This window comes from Clarias gariepinus, chromosome 20, assembly GCF_024256425.1.
Source record: "Clarias gariepinus isolate MV-2021 ecotype Netherlands chromosome 20, CGAR_prim_01v2, whole genome shotgun sequence".
NCBI classification, from domain to species: Eukaryota; Metazoa; Chordata; class Actinopteri; order Siluriformes; family Clariidae; genus Clarias; species Clarias gariepinus.
Genome location: NC_071119.1, coordinates 28775393 through 28794735, shown reverse-complemented (window position 1 = coordinate 28794735; position 19343 = coordinate 28775393). Strand labels below are relative to the sequence as shown.

General features: G+C 40.2%; 1 protein-coding gene across 1 annotated transcript; it reads left to right on the top strand.

The window, feature by feature from the left end:
* The first annotated feature begins 5167 nt into the window (after positions 1 to 5167).
* On the top strand, positions 5168 to 18334 carry LOC128508358 (GATA zinc finger domain-containing protein 14-like). Its single transcript, XM_053479652.1, has 3 exons — positions 5168 to 5200; positions 5289 to 5343; positions 18043 to 18334. Exons 2-3 carry the CDS (start codon positions 5333 to 5335, stop codon positions 18272 to 18274), a joined length of 243 nt encoding a protein of 80 aa, XP_053335627.1. The 5' UTR covers positions 5168 to 5200; positions 5289 to 5332; the 3' UTR covers positions 18275 to 18334.
* The last annotated feature ends 1009 nt before the right edge of the window (positions 18335 to 19343 follow it).

Genomic DNA, 19343 nt, shown 5'->3' with positions numbered 1-19343 from the left:
ACTGGTGTTGGCAACTGTTTCTCTGGGGACTTGACAGTTCGATAGTTCAGGACTGGAACTTCTTACAAGTCTACCTGGGTCTTCAATAACTACCTGGACTCCATATTAACATCAATTAACATCAGCTATTATAGCTGAACTGCCTCCCACCCTACACACTGTATGCAGATCATTTACTGCTGTTTCACCCAAATGAGGATGGGTTTCCTGTTGAGTCTGGTTCCTCTCAAGGTTTCTTCCTATTACCATCTCAGGGAGTTTTTCCTTGCCACTGTCGCCCTCGGCTTGCTCACCAGGAACAAACTGACCATTTTGATTTATACAAATTCACATTTCATACAAACTTAAATAATTCTTTTGACTGTGTAAAACTGCTTTAACTTTAACTCAAGCATATCTTCAAGCAGCTTTACAAGCATGACTACAACTTCCAGCACATTGTTAACCAGCTCAACACACACAACTTCAACCCAGAGCACATCTTCAACCAGCTCAACACCTACGACTTCAACCTCAAGTATGTTTTCAAGCAGCCAATTGTCAAATGCCAAATGCAACAATTTCTGTGCATTTAAATTTATGTACATGTTTATATTGTGCAAGTTATTCCATGCCACCAGGGATCGCCAGCTTACTTCCCATGATCTGGACCTCTGCTTTCATGACCTTTGCCTTTCTAGGTCTAGACCTGAGCAAACAGCATTAATTATTAATTATAATGATACATTATTATTAATTATTATTACAACACACTAATTCATATATTTATCCAAAAGATATGGGGAAATGATTCATTCTTATTAGCAAAGGTATCTTCATCTAAGAAATACAAATATTTTAATTGTTAAATTGAAGAGCACATTGGATCTTGAAAACATCCTTATATTCGGTCCTACAAATATTGCATTTCAACTATGATTAAATCCTTTTTTTAAAACTACTGTTTAGGTAATAGTATAAATAAATGTTGTTTTAGAAAGGCTAATATCCAAACACTTACCTAAATATACATTGTTACATAAAACCTATTTATATTAATAAATAAGTAAACAATATAAACAATATAAAATATAAACAATAATTATAAACAATATATAAATTAAAGTGTTGTATTAAATATTAATGACGGCTCATTTCTGCATATGTGAGTCGCACACAAGACAAATGTGAACTATCTCTGAGATTTAAAGGTAATGAGCCACATTTGAGAAGATACAGATCTCACCTTGAAGTTTCTTTGCTACAGGAAATTACAATACTAATAAATTAAATTAATTAATTACAAATGTTCATGTAGATTTACCTCCCCAGTATTGAGGACCAAACATGACATAATTATAAAGAAATAAATGTGTGAAAAATAAATGTAGAAATGTGGAAACGCAGAAATAAATATAGGTAAAAATGTGGGAAATCTAAAATAGATAAATAAAGAAATGTGGCACAAAAATAAATAAATGAAGAAATGTGGAAATGCAGAAATAAATAAATCTTGAAATATGTTAATAAACAGAAGTAGGAATATATTTAGCAATTTTCCAGGGCTTATTGTATTTTTGTATTTATTTATTTCTATGTTTACTTATTTATTCACACATTTATTTATTTATGTATTTATTTATTTCTATATTTACTTATTCATTTACATATTTATTTATTTATACTTATGTCATGTTTAGTCCTCCACACCACAGATGAAAGGTGTGAAAAGGATCAAATGATAGTTTTAACAAATGCTTGTTTAAGTGCATGAATAAACTAGAGAGGTACATTTCCTAAAGAAAATGTGAGTGGTGCTTGCCGTGGCGAAACTCTGACCCTCCATATCTCTACGACAATGGGATCTTGATAGCAACATGCTAATATAGCTAGCATCAAGCTAGCACCATGCTAATCAGCTAAACATCATGCTAATTACACTAGCATGATGCTAGGACCATTCTATACATGTGATTAGCGAAAAGTTAGCATAATGCTAGCGACATGCTAATAGCGTTAGCATCATGCTAGCGATGTGCTGATGAAATTAGCATAAAGCTAGAAACATGCTAATTTTGTTAGCATCATGCTAGCAAAATGATAATCGCGTTAGCATCATGCTAACATCATGCTAATGAGGGTGCTAGGGGGCGTGGCTCATGAGCATGATGATAAATGCAAAAGAGTGTCTCTACGACAGTCAGATCCACAGTTAAATCAATGTTAAGTCTGTAGGTGGTTAATTGCCCCCTGCGGGGGCAATTAACCACCCACCCCTTAGAAAAGTCACAGCACCCCGTTCCCGAAGATGGGCCGCACGGTTTGACACCTCACTCATGGGACTCAGTCAAAGTTGGTCTCAATGTTAAGTCTGTGGGTGGTTAATTGCCCCCTGCGGGGGCAATTAACCACCCACCCCTTCAAACAGTCAGAGCACCCTACTCCCGAATAAGCCGCACGGTTTGACACCTCATTCATGGGTCCACGACGAACGGTGCAAGACTCAGTCAAAGTTGTTCTCAGTGTTAAGTCTGTGGGCGGTTAATTGCCTCCTGCGGGGGCAATTAACCACCCACCTCTCAGAAAAGTCACAGCATCCTGTTCCCGAAAATGGGCCGCACAGTTCGACACCTCACTCATGGTACTCGGTCAAAGTTGGTCTCAATGTTAAGTCTGTGGGTGGTTAATTGCCCCCTGCGGGGGGCAATTAACCACCCACCCCTTTAAACAGTCAGAGCACCCTACTCCCGAATAAGCTGCACGGTTTGACACCTCATTCGTGGGTCTACGACGAACGGTGCGGGACTCAGTCAAAGTTGTTGTCAGTGTTAAGTCTGTGGGTGGTTAATTGCCCCCTGCGGGGGCAATTAACCCCCCACCCCTTCAAACAGTCAAAGCAACCTACTCCCGAATAAGCCGCACGATTTGACACCTCACTCATGGGTCTATGACAAACGGTGCGGGACTAGTTACGCGCCAAACTTTTGTACGGAAGAATTTTGCAAGATAACAATAGTGATGCTTTGCAAGCACCACTAATTAACTAGCTAACTAAGACACCCAGTTTATTTCCAAAATGCGTTCAATGGAATTTGATATATTCCTCCTAGGTGATTTAGACAATCATTATAACCAAACTGGGCCAAGATGGCATGCGTTACACTTATTGTTTTTTGTTGTTCAGCAATTCCAGCTTTTTGGAGGTCTTAATAATATCAAAAATAACACTGGTTGTGCAGTGTGCCGAGCAGCGATGGCACGGGTGCCCACTCATTGTTTGGTTAGGGTTAAGGTTTTATACTGCATATTACTTTATCACCACATATAGCATTTCCTACTGTATACTGTATAGTACAGAACTATAACTCTATTTTCTACTATATCTTCTGTTTGTCATTAATTTTTTGTCCTGATCATTTTGGCCACCTGGAAATCGACATTGTGGGTCTGTGTGAATCACAGGACTATTGACACATACTCAACCTGAGAGACTATTACAGGAACTGGTGAGATTGTATTCATAGATAGAGTCATTTGGTGGCTGCTAAACTTGTTCCTCAACCTGAACCTCATAGATAGAGTTTTAGTCTGTGCTATATTCACCCCAGTTTGTTCTCACCCTGTGGCCAATAACGCTTTTGAGCAGTCTTGGTTTATATGTCTTTCTGTTGTTCTTTTAGCACATTCCATAAATAATTTATTTGATTCTTTGTTTCTTGTTTATGTAACATTTGTAGTTATTGAGAAAATAGGTAAGATTAATTTACCATAAATACATCACAATCACAATTATCGTTATCATTAATAATAATAATAATAATAATAATAATAATTAACTTTGCTTAGCTGCATAAACACAAATTAATAATTTAAACTGCCATTATATTTATACCTAATTAAAAATAAGTGCTTAGCTTTTACAGGCTAAAATCATACTGCATTTCAGGTCACATCAAGATTCAAGATTCAAATAACTTTATTAATCCCAGAGGGAAATTGCTTATGCTCGGTTACAGGTGCTCACAGTTGTTAACTAAGAAAGGTAATAAAGAATAAAGGTAATAAATCATAATAATAATCTTAAAAAAAAAAAAAAAAAAGTCTTAAAACAGTAAGTACCATAAGAATATGACTCAGGGCCACTTGTAAGTATTGCACAGTAATCTAGTATTGTTTATGTAATATTGTGTTATTGTGTGTGATCTTGTATTACATATTTTCTCGGGAAGTAGTATTGCAGTAGTTGTATTTTTAATATGGTATGTGATAATGTCCTGTTGTGTAACAGTTAGTGAAAAATCCACATACATGTGTGTATGAGTTACAGGGAGGAGTTGTAAATTTTTATGGCTGTTGGGAGAAAGGATCTTCTGTGGCGCTCTGTGGAACACTTGATAGTAATCAGTCTCTGGCTGAAACTGCTCCTCTGTTCAGCAAAGACACTATGTAGCGGGTGAGAAGGATTGTTCAAAATGGATTGTACTTTGGACAGAATCCTTCTCTTCACTACTACATCCACAGAGTCAAGCTCCATGCCTATCAGCGATCCGGCCTTTTTAATTGACTTGTCCAGTTTGTTCTTATCAGACACCCTAATGTTACCATCCCAACAGACCACAGCATAAAAAATGACACTCGCCACAACGGTTCCATAGAACATCCGCAGAATAGTGTTACAGACGTTAAAAGACCTGAGCCTTCGAAGAAAATACAACCGACTCTGTCCTTTCTTGTAGAGTGCCATTGTGTTGAGTGACCAGTCAAGTTTGTTGTCCAGGTGGACTCCGAGATATTTGTATTCAGAGACCATGTCCACTGTCTCTCCCTTTACAGATATAGGAGTCACAGGGGTCTTGCTTCTCCTAAAGTCTACAACCATCTCCTTTGTTTTCCTGATGTTTAGTTGTAGGTGGTTACGCTCACACCAGGAAACGAAGTCATCCACCACAGACTGGTACTCAGAGGTGTCACCCTCCATTACACACCCAACAACCACAGAGTCGTCAGAGAACTTCTGCAGGTAGCTTTAACTAACAGCAGATTTTTTTCTAATTAATTTAAGAGTCATATTACCAAGGTCATTATTTTATTTCATTCTTATTGTTATTTATACACAGTGTTATGTCTTTAGGTTTAATAGACCACTCACCTGCTATTTATTTTACACTCTAACACTGCCACTGGGACGCGAACACTGCACACCTGCTACCCGTGGAAACAGGTGAGTGAGTACTTTATTTTGTCTTTAGTTAAAGTATATCCTGAAAAATCATCATGTTTAAGTTTAATAACATTTGCCCTATGTTTAGGTTCTAACCAGCACAATGGACTATAGGATAATACTGGCCATTTTATGTCTGACTGGTAAGTGTTTTTATATTCTATTTTCCCGCTAAATGTATAAATTCTATCTCAGCTCCTGTGGTCACTCACATTATCCTGCTCAAATATAACACACTCAGACAATAGGTCACCTGCTTTTTTTTCTAAAGCATTACTTAGTAAGACTGTGTTACTGAATTTACACAAATAGCTACTACTGCTATTTAACATATTACATTATTATTTTACACAACAGGACAATCACTGTAAATAGTCTGTTAGTATAAATTGTTAGTATAAATTAGTATAAATTGAAATTTAGCAGTATAATAATATACAGTATAATACAGAAGTTTATAAACAGAAATGGGACATAACGGAGAACATTTACTTTATTACTGTACTTAAGTATGTAGCTTATGTATCTGTACTTAAGTAGTTTTAATTAGAATATACTTTTTATTTTACTTCTTATTTACAGAAAATATATGTACTTTTATTTAACTACATTTGAACAATGTAGGGCATTGTGTTACCTCCCTATTGTACCACAGTGGTGTGTAGTATTTGAAGCTGGAATTTTACTACCTGCTGTAAATCTGTCAGATTAATTTATAGTGTTAGATAATAAATAAAATATATTATAGCAAATTACTTAAAAAATTCTTTAAAAAAACAGGACATGAAACCAAAACCACACAAATCAATTAATTATCTGTAGCACAATTCCATAATGCTACTTGTCAAACTTGTCAAGTCTGCTCGTGTTTCTCATACTTGTCTTTAGTAATCACTTATACTGGTACTATGCTTTGAGTGCTTGATCGTTTATCACACAGGAACTATCAGTGCGTTATTTCACTTTAAACACATATCGGTGCTTAGTATGCTAGACTAATAGGTCTGTCTATCAGTTAATGTGGATGTTAGTGTGAGAAAGAGAGAACTTGTTAAATGTCCCATTACTGATTTCTTCCATGTTTGCGTTTATAATGTGTTCCATTCTTTCGGAAAAGCTTTTCACTAGATGTTGAAGCGTGACTACTGTGTGCCTACTCAGCTACAAGATCATTAGTAAGCTCAGGTGCTTACATGTTGGGATATCGAGGAGGCTCTAGGTCCAGTTCCACCCAAATGTGAGGGTTAGTGGGATTGAGTTCAGTTAGGGCTCTGTGAAGAACACTCTGGTTCTTCCACTCCAACCTTAACACACCGTGTCTTCATGGAGCTGGATTTGTGGATCTCACATTATCATGCTTTATAAGAATTTGAGTCTCGCAGTTCCAGTTGTGATAATGACATGTAAAACAAGTAACAAGTTTCCTTCAGCTTATAGAAATGGACTTTGCAAGTCTTTTTACATCCACAATGACCATGATGGTCAGTGCTACATACTTTTGGTTATTTAGTGTATTATTATTGTGACTTTGCATGATAGATTCCACACACTTTCAAATGCTGTAAGTTTGTATCTGGAACAGAGAGACAACTGGTCATAAACTGTGTTTACAATGTTACAGGCAAACTTCTCTCCTTTCAAATTATACGGGATGACTCGTCAAACTTGCACTGAATCATAAGAGATTGTGTGTGAGACATGTTGCCTGAGGAAGATAATGTTTCAATTTATTTGACATCCAAATCAAATTCAAATTCAAATTCAAATTTTATTTGTCACATACACAGTCATACACAGTACGAAATGTAGTGAAATGCTTACACGACCGCCAGTGACCTTAAAAAGAGAATTAAAGCTTATAATAAGTAATAAATATGAATAAAAGAAATATGATAGAAAATTTAAATAAAAAAATAAAATAAAATTTAACTAGGAAAAATAGAACTAAAAATAGAAACTGAAAATAGAAATGTACTGTACAAATAGAAATATAATGGTGTGCAAATATGCATAGAAAAAGTGACTTTGTGCAATGGTCCAGAATGTAAAGGTAAACATGTAGTGTAGATGTGATGTGCGTGGAGTTGTCCATAGTGTCCATGGATGTATAAAGATTGATTGTTTGATTGTGAAAATTGTGAAAATATTGTGTTAATTCTGCATAGTGGTGTGGTTGAGATTCTGTCATGATAACCCTTTGTGATGGCTTTTTAATCTTTATAATAATCTGCTTTTCACTGATTCCTCACTGTTTTATTGCTTTTGTGTTTTATTGGTTTATTTGGTCGGGTTCTAATAAGAGCTGACAAATCTCATGCATTACGCGTGAGACTCACACAATCACTCTTTTTTTACACACTCTTATGCTACAATCCCAATTTCTTATGGGTTGATACTCAAAACAGTTTTCTGTGGAAAACAGAAGGAAGAGCTTTGGACTCTTTCTGTCAGGTGAACTATAAATAGCTTTTATTTTTAAGTCAAATCGCTATATCGTCCCCTTACATACACAGATGTATTGCAGCATTTTTCTCTTAAGAGAAATAATGTTTACATAATCCAGTTAAATTAACACACGTTTGCAGCTGCCTACAGGCAGCAATCAAACGCATAAGAAGGCATAATTATATCAGTCATAATAGTGCCGAGCATATCAACAATCTAATAAAGGTGGTGAATAGATCAAGTTTGATTATGTAGGACTTTTAATACTGATAAGAACACTCAAAGCATAACACTTCCACACATGCTACATACATGCAGCAAAATCCCACTTTATATTTGTGCTTTTTCCCTTTTTCTTATTTTCTCATCTTCTATTTGTATTAATAATGAATCTTGTTTGACTGTACTTTCTTTGTACTGGAAAAGGGATTGACTACCCAGGGCCCCAATAACAGGATGGCTCTTTTAATTGTCAGTTGTACCAACCAGAGTATATACAGGCATTGTGTGCATTTACATGTCCTGATTTTTAATAATCTCTCTTGAATCTGTCCTGAAATCTTGGCAGCTCTTTTATAACACATGCATGCGCAATCCATCAGTCCTTAGATTGGGCTGGACACTTTAATTTTTAACTTTGAGTATTATCAGCTCTGAACACTCCAAAAGAACTTAGAAAAAAACCAGAGACTACCTCTGGATATGGTTCCAGTTCTATTCACATCAAGTTTACATCCTAGTTCAACCTGTACAACATAAACACATGCATACGGTATGATTAGTATAAATTGAAATTTAGCAGTATAATAATATACAGTATAATACAGAAGTTTATAAACAGAAATAGGACATAACAGAGAACATTTACTTTATTACTGTACTTAAGTATGTAGCTTATGTATCTGTACTTAAGTAGTTTTAATTAGAATATACTTCTTATTTTACCTCTTATTTACAGGAAATATATGTACTTTTATTTAACTACATTTGAACAATGCAGGGCATTGTGTTACCTCCCTATTGTACCACAGTGGTGTGTAGTATTTGAAGCTGGAATTTTACTACCTGCTGACTATTATGTGTAATTGCATGACTTGCCTTTTCTTCGACACACCTAATAACATAAAACAGGTGTTAAAATCAAAAGTGGAACCGATTGCTGACAGCATCGAAAAACAAGATATTTACAATCAGGAAGCAGAAAAAAAGAGAAAGAGAGAGATCTTTTACAATAAAAAAGGATAATACAGGTAGTCCCCTACTTACGAATGAGTTTGATTTGCAGAGTCGGATTTGTTTGTAAGTAGGACAAAGCAAGTCTTATATGCCTTTGACATAAATATACAATACTGACTGAAAAAAAATAGTAACTGCATCTAAAGAAATGAATCTTACTTATACTTATACTTACTTTAAATCAGGAGGGGAATCCTAGACACCATTTTGTCTTAAAGCAAATTTACCCATAAGAAATAATGTAAACTGCAATGATTTTACTGTTATGTGAAACAACAACAATGTTGTCTCTGTGCCTTTAATTCATGAGGGGTTTCCTGGACGTCATTTTGTCGAAGTTTTCCACTTTTTTGGCTGTAAACTCTGTCTCACACAACGGGAGCAAGGGAAAAACACAAATTTAACCCGCATCCTATAAACACACACTCGGATCAGAAAGCAAACCCAAGAAAATGAGTACTCACGATTTGGCTGACGGACAATCTGGACCAACATGGGCGAAACTCAATGACTGAGCAAGTTTGAGGCGCCATCTTGGCTCCTTTTATGCTGTTTCGCGACCGTACTACTTCCGGGTCCTAGTGCCGGTCGCGGAACGGGTGTGTGTGACAGTACCCCCGTGTCCAGGACCGACTCCCGACGGTCCTGGGGTGGAAGATACCCGACGACGGTAATCCCTGATGAGCTCTGGGTCGAGGATGAACCGGGCCGGAACCCACGATCGCTCCTCCGGACCGTAACCCTCCTAGTCGACCAGGTACTGGGGGCCCCGGCCCCTCGGTCGCGAATCGAGGATCTGGTGCACGGTGTAGGCAGGGCCACTGTCAATGATTCGGGGAGGAGGAGCAGGGGGGGAGGGTGGAATCATAGGTGAAGTGGTGAAGGGTTTCAGTTGTGAGGTATGGAAGACCGGATGGATTCGGAGCGCCGCAGGCAGCTGGAGCCGGTAGGTGACAGGATTAATCCGGAGGGTAATGCGATATGGGCCGATGAATCGGGGTGAAAGTTTCCGTGCCTCTGTGTGGAGATGAAGATTTTTCGTTGATAGCCATACCTTGTCACCTACATTGTACAATCGTCCCGGAGGGTGTCGACGGCGATGTTGAATGGTGTAGCGAGCGTTAGCCTGTTGGATGGCTTGGTTGGCTTGGCGCCACAGCCGTCGACACCGGCGGACCAACTGTTGGGCCGACGGTACATCAACCTCCGGTTCCTGGTGTTCGAACATGGAAGGTTGGAAACCGTGGCATACCTCAAATGGACTCAGGTTGGTAGCTGACGAAACATGGAGATTGTGAGACAGCTCTGCCCAGATGAGGTAGCGGGCCCAGGAGCGCTGGCGATCGGCGATGAAACATCTCAGGTAGCGCTCCAGTTGTTGGTTGGTCCGCTCCATCTGACCGTTGGTCTGAGGATGGTATCCAGAAGATAGACTGCAGGTGGAATCGATCAGACGGCAGAAGGCCTTCCAGAACCGGGCAGTGAACTGGGGCCCCCTGTCCGAGACGATGTCCTTCGGAAACCCATGCAGGCGGACTACATTTTCTAGTATCAGCTTGGCTGTTGTTTTGGCTGATGGGAGTCCGGCGAGAGCCACCAGGTGCACGGCCTTGGAAAATCGATCCACGATTGTCATGACGGTGTTCTTCCCCTCGGAGACCGGCAGGCCCGTGATGAAATCGACGGCTATGTGTGTCCAGGGGCGACGTGGGACAGGTAGTGGTTGGAGTTCCCCCGGCGTCGGCTGGTTGTTAGCCTTTGCCCTGGCACACACAGGGCACGCCTGGACGAATTCGCCGACGTCCTTTCTTATGGATGGCCACCAGAACGCACGCTGAATGAATTGAAGGGTGCGGTGGGTGCCCGGGTGTCCAGAGAGTGGAGATGAATGTCCCCACTGAAGAACCTCCACTCTCCTGGAGTGTGGTACGTACAGTCGTCCAGGCGGCACACCTGCCGGTGTGGTCTTTTCGGCCTGTGCCTGGCGGACTCTCGTTTCCAAATCCCACTGGAGCGGAGCGATGATTTTGGATGCTGGGAGGACAGGCGCGGGATCCGCCCGGGGGACGTCTTCCTCGTGTTGTCGGGAGAGAGCGTCGGCCTTGGTGTTCTTGGACCCCGGGCGGTAGGAAAGATGGAAATTAAATTGTTCAAAAAATAGGGCCCACCGCGCCTGTCTGGGGTTGAGTTGTTTCATGTTTCAGATGGTGATAAGGTTCTGAGTGGGGTCAAACTTTTTGGAGAAGAAACTACATGGGTGTAGTTTCTGGTCTGGACCTCGCTGCGAGAGAACAGCCCCGGCGCCCACATCCGAGGCGTCCACCTCTACAACGAAGGGTTGGCTAGCATCTGGATGGAGGAGAATTGGTGCGGTGGTGAATCGGTGGCAGAGTTCCTGGAAAGCAGAGATGGCGGTGGAGTTGAGGGTGAAGTGATGAGAAGATAGACGGGTCAGAGCAGGCAGGGGTGCTGCAACTGTACTGTAGTCCCGGATGAAGCGACGGTAGAAGTTCGCAAACCCGAGAAACCGTTGAAGCTGCTTGAGGGTCTTGGGTAGGGGCCAATGACGCACAGCCTCAAGTTTCTCCGGGTCCATGGCCACACCCTGGGGCGAGATGACGAAACCCAGGAACGTGGTGGAGCGCTCGTGAAAAGCGCACTTCTCCAACTTACAGTACAGCTGGTGAGCGAGCAATCTCTTAAGAACTGCCCTGACGTGTTGGACGTGCTCGTCGACTGTGCGTGAATAGATTAGTATGTCATCCAAGTAGACAAACACCCACCGCCCCAACATGTCCCGGAGGACATCGTTGATGAAGTGTTGGAAGGCGGCGGGGGCGTTGCAGAGGCCGAAAGGGATCACCAAGCTCTCGTAGTGTCCGTTGGGGGTGATAAAGGCCGTCTTCCACTCATCACCCTCTCTGATGCGCACCAAGTTGTAGGTGCTCCGAAGGTCCAACTTAGTGAAAATGGTGGCACCAGAGAGGGCGTCCAGGGCTGAGTTGGTAAGAGGCAATGGATAACGATTCTTTATGGTGATGTTGTTGAGCCCCTGATACTCGACACAGGGGCGAAGTTCCCCGCCTTTTTTCTTTACGAAGAAAAAACCCACGGCAGCAGGCGAGGAGGAGGGTCGGATGGTACCCTGGCGCAGTGCATTGGCTACATACTCCTCCATCGCCTGCGTCTCGGTGGAAGATAAAGAGTAAAGATGGCCGCGGGGGGGAACGGCGCCCGGCTGAAGGTCTATGGCGTGGTCGTAGGAGCGGTGAGGAGGTAGGTGTGTGGCGCGCTTCTTACAGAACACTTCAGCCAGGTCCCGGTAGGTGGTGGCGAGCTTCTTACAGAACACTTCAGCCAGGTCCCGGTAGGTGGTGGGGATGGCGTTGGTGTCGACGTCGGGGGCCTCGGCCTCCTTAGAACATGTCCCAGCCGATGCCTGTAGGCACAGTTCGGTGCAGGTCGGCCCCCATTGTAAGATCCTGTTCTGTGTCCAGGAGATGAGGGGGTCGTGTTGCAGTAGCCAAGGGTGTCCAAGAATGAGAGGAGGTGACGAGATGGAGGTGAGATGAAACTGGACTTGCTCTTGGTGCCGGTCGATGATTAGGGTGATAGGTTGAGTCTGAGTGGTGATGGGACTGGAGAAAAGGGGGCGACCGTCTACGGAGGTAATCCGAACGGGCTGGGATAACGCCTCGGTCTTTACCCACATTTCTTTGGCATAGGTAGAGTCAATGAAGTTACCTGCGGCACGAGAATCGATGAACGCGGTACTTCTGACCCGTTTGTGGCCAAATTGGAGGGTTACCTGAACCGTGAGACGAGGGATGGTGTCGGTGGTCGTGGAGGAGAGTTGGAGGGGGCCCGGTGAGTCTTTCTCCCTCCTCACCGGGCCTGCGCATTTCCCGGGCGAAGGGGACAGATTGCTCGGTGGTGCGCCGCCGACCCACAATAGGCGCACAGTCCCTCCCCAAAACGGCGTTCACGCTCGGCCACGGTTAGGGAGGCGCGCCCTACTTGCATGGGTTCCCCGGCTCCGGTGTCAACCACGGCAGGAGGTGGAGACTGTGTTTACAATGCTACAGGCAAACTTCTCGTTCACTGCATCTCCTTTCAAATTATACGGGATGACTCGTCAAACTTGCACTGAATCATAAGAGATTGTGTGTGAGACATGTTGCCTGAGGAAGATAATGTTTCAATTTATCTGACATCCAAATCAAATTCAAATTCAAATTCTAATTTTATTTGTCACATACACAGTCATACACAGTACGAAATGTAGTGAAATGCTTACACGACCGCCAGTGACCTTAAAAAGAGAATTAAAGCTTGATTGTGAAAATTGTGAAAATATTGTGTTAATTCTGCATAGTGGTGTGGTTGAGATTCTGTCATGATAACCCTTTGTGATGGCTTTTTAATCTTTATAATAATCTGCTTTTCACTGATTCCTCACTGTTTTATTGCTTTTGTGTTTTATTGGTTTATTTGGTCGGGTTCTAATAAGAGCTGACAAATATCATGCATTACGCGTGAGAATCACACAATCACTCTTTTTTTACACACTCTTATGCTACAATCCCAATTTCTTATGGGTTGATACTCAAAACAGTTTTCTGTGGAAAACAGAAGGAAGAGCTTTGGACTCTTTCTGTCAGGTGAACTATAAATAGCTTTTATTTTTAAGTCAAATTGCTATATCGTCCCCTTACATACACAGATGTATTGCAGCAATTTTCTCTTAAGAGAAATAATGTTTACATAATCCAGTTAAATTAACACACGTTAATTTAAGCAGCAATCAAACGCATAAGAAGGCATAATTATATCAGTCATAATAGTGCCGAGCATATCAACAATCTAATAAAGGTGGTGAATAGATCAAGTTTGATTATGTAGGACTTTTAATACTGATAAGAACACTCAAAGCATAACACTTCCACACATGCTACATACATGCAGCAAAATCCCACTTTATATTTGTGCTTTTTCCCTTTTCTTATTTTCTCATCTTCTATTTGTATTAATAATGAATCTTGTTTGACTGTACTTTCTTTGTACTGGAAAAGGGATTGACTACCCAGGGCCCCAATAACAGGATGACTATTTTAATTGTCAGTTGTACCAACCAGAGTATATACAGGCATTGTGTGCATTTACATGTCCTGATTTTTAATAATCTCTCTTGAATCTGTCCTGAAATCTTGGCAGCTCTTTTATAACACATGCATGCATAATCCATCAGTCCTTAGATTGGGCTGGACACTTTAATTTTTAACTTTGAGTATTATCAGCTTTGAACACTCCAAAAGAACTTAGAAACAAACCAGAGACTACCTCTGGATGTGGTCCCAGTTCTATTCACATCAAGTTTACATCCTAGTTCAACCTGTACAACATAAACACATGCATACGGTATGATTAGTATAAATTGAAATTTAGCAGTATAATAATATACAGTATAATACAGAAGTTTATAAACAGAAATGGGACATAACGGAGAACATTTACTTTATTACTGTACTTAAGTATGTAGCTTATGTATCTGTACTTAAGTAGTTTTAATTAGAATATACTTTTTATTTTACTTCTTATTTACAGGAAATATATGTACTTTTATTTAACTACATTTGAACAATGCAGGGCATTGTGTTACCTCCCTATTGTACCACAGTGGTGTGTAGTATTTGAAGCTGGAATTTTACTACCTGCTGACTATTATGTGTAATTGCATGACTTGCCTTTTCTTCAAGACACACCTAATAACATAAAACAGGTGTTAAAATCAAAAGTGGAACCGATTGCTGACAGCATCGAAAAACAAGATATTTACAATCAGGAAGCAGAAAAAAAGAGAAAGAGAGAGATCTTTTACAATAAAAAAGGATAATACAGGTAGTCCCCTACTTACGAATGAGTTTGATTTCCAGAGTCGGATTTGTTTGTAAGTAGGACAAAGCAAGTCTTATATGCCTTTGACATAAATATACAATACTGACTGAAAAAAATAGTAACTGCATCTAAAGAAATGAATCTTACTTATACTGGTACTATGCTTTGAGTGCTTGATCGTTTATATGAAGATACGATCTTTTTGTGCCTTTAAATCAGGAGGGGAATCCTAGACACCATTTTGTCTTAAAGCTATTTACCCATAAGAAATAATGTAAACTGCAATGATTTTACTGTTATGTGAAACAATAACAATGTTGTCTCTGTGCCTTTAATTCATGAGGGGTTTCCTGGACGTCATTTTGTCAAAGTTTTCCACTTTTTTGGCTGTAAACTCTGTCTCGATGTCTATAGATAAAAAAATAATAAAAACAGAAATAGTCAAAATGCCATATTTTACCAAAGCATGATAGCTTATTTAGCTTATTCCTAGCAAAAGCAAACAAGCCACTATAAGCCACACATTATGTAATTTAAATGTTGTTCAAACCCCATGTCATAGTTAGGTCCAATTATGCCATTTTAGGGTTGCTAATATTGCTTAATGAGTCTCGTAAAACAGATTTACATGTATGCAAGGTCAAAAAACACTTTAGTTTTCTCCAAAAATAGATTTAATTTTACCCTATTTCTAAATGATTCGTAAACGACTCGTGTGAAGCAGTTGGAAGATTCAGTTTGTCTAAACCCCGCCTTTCCGTGAGCCCTCACTGCTGTGATTGGTCAGATGGCGCGGTGATTTATGATTGGTCTAACGCTACAGCGTGTGACGGAAAATGAAACGCCCATGACCATAACTGAACGACGGCTCTGGAGATGCGTCAATACATAGAAAAGATGGCGTCGGTTTTACCGCGTAACGACCAGCTAAATTTATATTAACTGTGGCTACAAAAATCCAGAGGTCTTTTATCTTTGTGTTGGTGTTGTGTTAAAAGGCCGGTGAGCAAAAAGGACAAACACAAACAAGTAGATAAAACAAACGTGTATTATAAAAAAATAAATAAAGTAAATAAAAAAGGTGCACCACAACCAAACAAAGATATAAACAATATTTACAAACTATATATAATAAACTGTATGTGTATGTGAACACGAGTGAGTGGAAAATGTCCGAAGTCCGTGTTTATTGTATTGTGTGTCAGAGGAGTATAGTTCGGTCTCTCCGAGAGGCCGATGGTGGGGAATATGTCCAGTTAAAGATAATCCGGTTAAAAAATCTTCGAAAGAAAATGATCCACAACAATCTCTCCTTCTCTCGTCCAAACGCCACCGCTAGTCCACTATTACTACTCATGCATTTTGTGTGTGTGTGTGTCTTTTGTGTGTGTGTGTGTGTGTGTGTGTGATGCACAAAGTGCGCATGCTCCGTGCCCTTACTCTCCGGATTTTTTTCCCTCGGGGCTTGCCGTAGATAGACATGCGCACGTCGCGAGTGTTAGAGTTCAGTTTTGGTAAATGGTGGAGAATAAACAGTTAAATAGGATTTCGTGTGCTCTCATTTTTATTGTTTTTTTTTATATTACAAAGTGTTTAAGCGAAGCTGGCATGAATGCTCGGTCACATTAACAAGCGTGTGGTAATGTTAATTATAAGATGGCATGCAAGTTGTTCGTAGAACGTGTAGAACATGGGCGGGCAAGTTGTTCGTGACGAAGAATGTGGCGGACATTATGCAAATATATTACAGAGTGACGTGAATTGGTAACAGAGTAAAAATAGATTAGCTAACGACTCGTTTAGGCGAATGTGAGCCGATTCTTTTTTTTTAATAGACAAAAACTCATGATAAAAAAACTAATATCGTGCACGGTCAGCGTCACAGATAGTGCAGGTAGTTTACGTTCGCATACAGCTACATGACACACTGCATGAAAGAAAATATTTGAAAAAGCATAATAGGACCCCTTTAAAAAAGAATGTAGAGACTGTAGAGTAAGCCCAGGGGTGGAGTTAGTTTGTTGTGCAAACCACCTGGTTCAACACACCTGTACTGTTATGGTGAGCCATCGTCATGTTCCAAAATGAAACTGACACTGGTAGAGGCTGATGCAATAAACAATATTTTTTCTGTTTTGTTTAAATAGTTTCTTATAACATACAATTTATTTAAGAAAAAGGCTTTCTGTCCAACAAAAAACACTTTTTCACTTGATATAATTTTCTGCCACTACCTTATGTTTGACTAACTACAGAATCAGGTAGATATATAGATAGATATATATATAGAATAAAACTGAAACAACATATTATATACTATATAATATAACCCATACAATTGTGCCGAAATATTTTGTCATTTGCACGTTTTAAAGCAGTGACTTACAAGAAGCATGCACAAAATATTCTCTAAGAGATTGCATACTTTACCCTTTATTATGTGACAACAACAAGATCAAGATTGTCTCTTGGTCAGTACACAGTTTTTAAGTAATATTTTTGTGTGTAAATATGTTAATTTATATTTAACCTCTCAATTAATGGTAACAAACAAAAAACATGCACTAAATATTCTCCATCATTTCTATCTATTTAAAAAGACTCATTTTTTGTCAAAATGCAAAATAATGAGCTTTCATTTTGCTCTCAAAGTGTTTGTATATTCTTTTCAATTATACCCAGCAAATCAATTGGCATATATCTGTATGTCTAATGACCTGTCTAATCAGCTCATTTACTGCATGCTTGATTTCTCTGAGACCTACAAAGCAACAGCGTGAACATCTAACCAAGTATGCTTATAATTTTAACTCTTTGAGTGGCCATTTTGCTTTTGCTTTCTTGGGGCTTTCAATTCTCTAAAGAAACACATGTACATGTACATAAAAGTACAGATAAAAATAGTTTAAGTTCTTATAAAAGAGCCTGTTCTGCATCAGTTTAAACAGAAGGCCCAGGCTTGTAGGCCTTCACTTTTAATCACAGTAGCTCTGGTACACTTCTCTGATATTCATGTCAAAAAGATAGGAATTGATCGTAGAGTCAATGTTAAAACCGTCACAGCTGTAGCAGTCTCATTCAGACTTTTTATTGGCTCTTTTACTAAGGTAACATTACAGTTTGCCACACTGGGCAGATTTAAAATTATTGATTTTTCTGTAAGTCACTATCACCGTGCACCGTTACTATCAGTACCAGTCGGTTGGAAATATTTTTTTAATGTTTTCTGAATGTTGGTGATCAAAATATTACTTTTTGTTTGACAGCAAGAAGGGCATCGCAAGAGGACGGCACAACAACGACTATGTCTACAGACATCACAACAAGCATAACTTCGCCAATGAGCATGTCTACAGACAGCACAACAACCACTCCAACGAGCTCTTCTACAGACAGCACGACAACGCCGATTTCACCAACAAGCACATCTACAGATACCACAACAACATCATCAACAAGCATATCCACAGACAGCACGACCGGCACAACTACAGATAGCACAACAAGCATGACAAGCACATCTACAGAAAGCACAACAACCACAACGTCACCAGTGAGCACATCTACAGACAGCACAACAACAATGACTTCCCCAACAAGCACATCTACAGACAGCACAACAACAATGACTTCCCCAACAAGCACATCTACAGACAGCACAACAACAATGACTTCCCCAACAAGCACATCTACAGACAGCACAACAACAATGACTTCCCCAACAAGCACATCTACAGACAGCACAACAACCATGACTTCCCCAACAAGCACATCTACAGACAGCACAACAACAATGACTTCCCCAACAAGCACATCTACAGACAGCACAACAACAATGACTTCCCCAACAAGCACATCTACAGACAGCACAACAACAATGACTTCCCCAACAAGCACATCTACAGACAGCACAACAACCATGACTTCCCCAACAAGCACATCTACAGACAGCACAACAACCATGACTTCCCCAACAAGCACATCTACTGACAGCACAACAAGCATGAGAAGCATGTCTACAGACAGCACAACCACACCAACAAGCTTTTCTACAGACAGCACAACAATGACGACTTCACCAACGAGCACATCTACAGATATCACAACAACGTCATTAACGAGCATATCCACAGACAGAACGACCAGCACAACTACAGACAGCACAACAACCATGACTTCCCTAACAAGCACATCTACAGACAGCACAACAACCATGACTTCCCTAACAAGCACATCTACAGACAGCACAACAACCACAATGTCACCATTGAGCACATCCACAAAAAGCACAACAACCATGACTTTGCCAATGATCACATCCACAAAAAGCACAACAACCACACCAAAAAGCTCTTCTACAGACAGCACAACAATGATGACTTCACCAACGATCACCTCTACAGACAGCCCAACAACCACGATCTTGCCAATAAGCACACCTACAGACAGCACAACAACCACATCACTAACGAGCACGTCTACAGACAACACAACAACCACATCTTCACCAACGAGCATATCTACAGACAGCACAACACTGACTTCACCAACGAGCACATCTACAGAC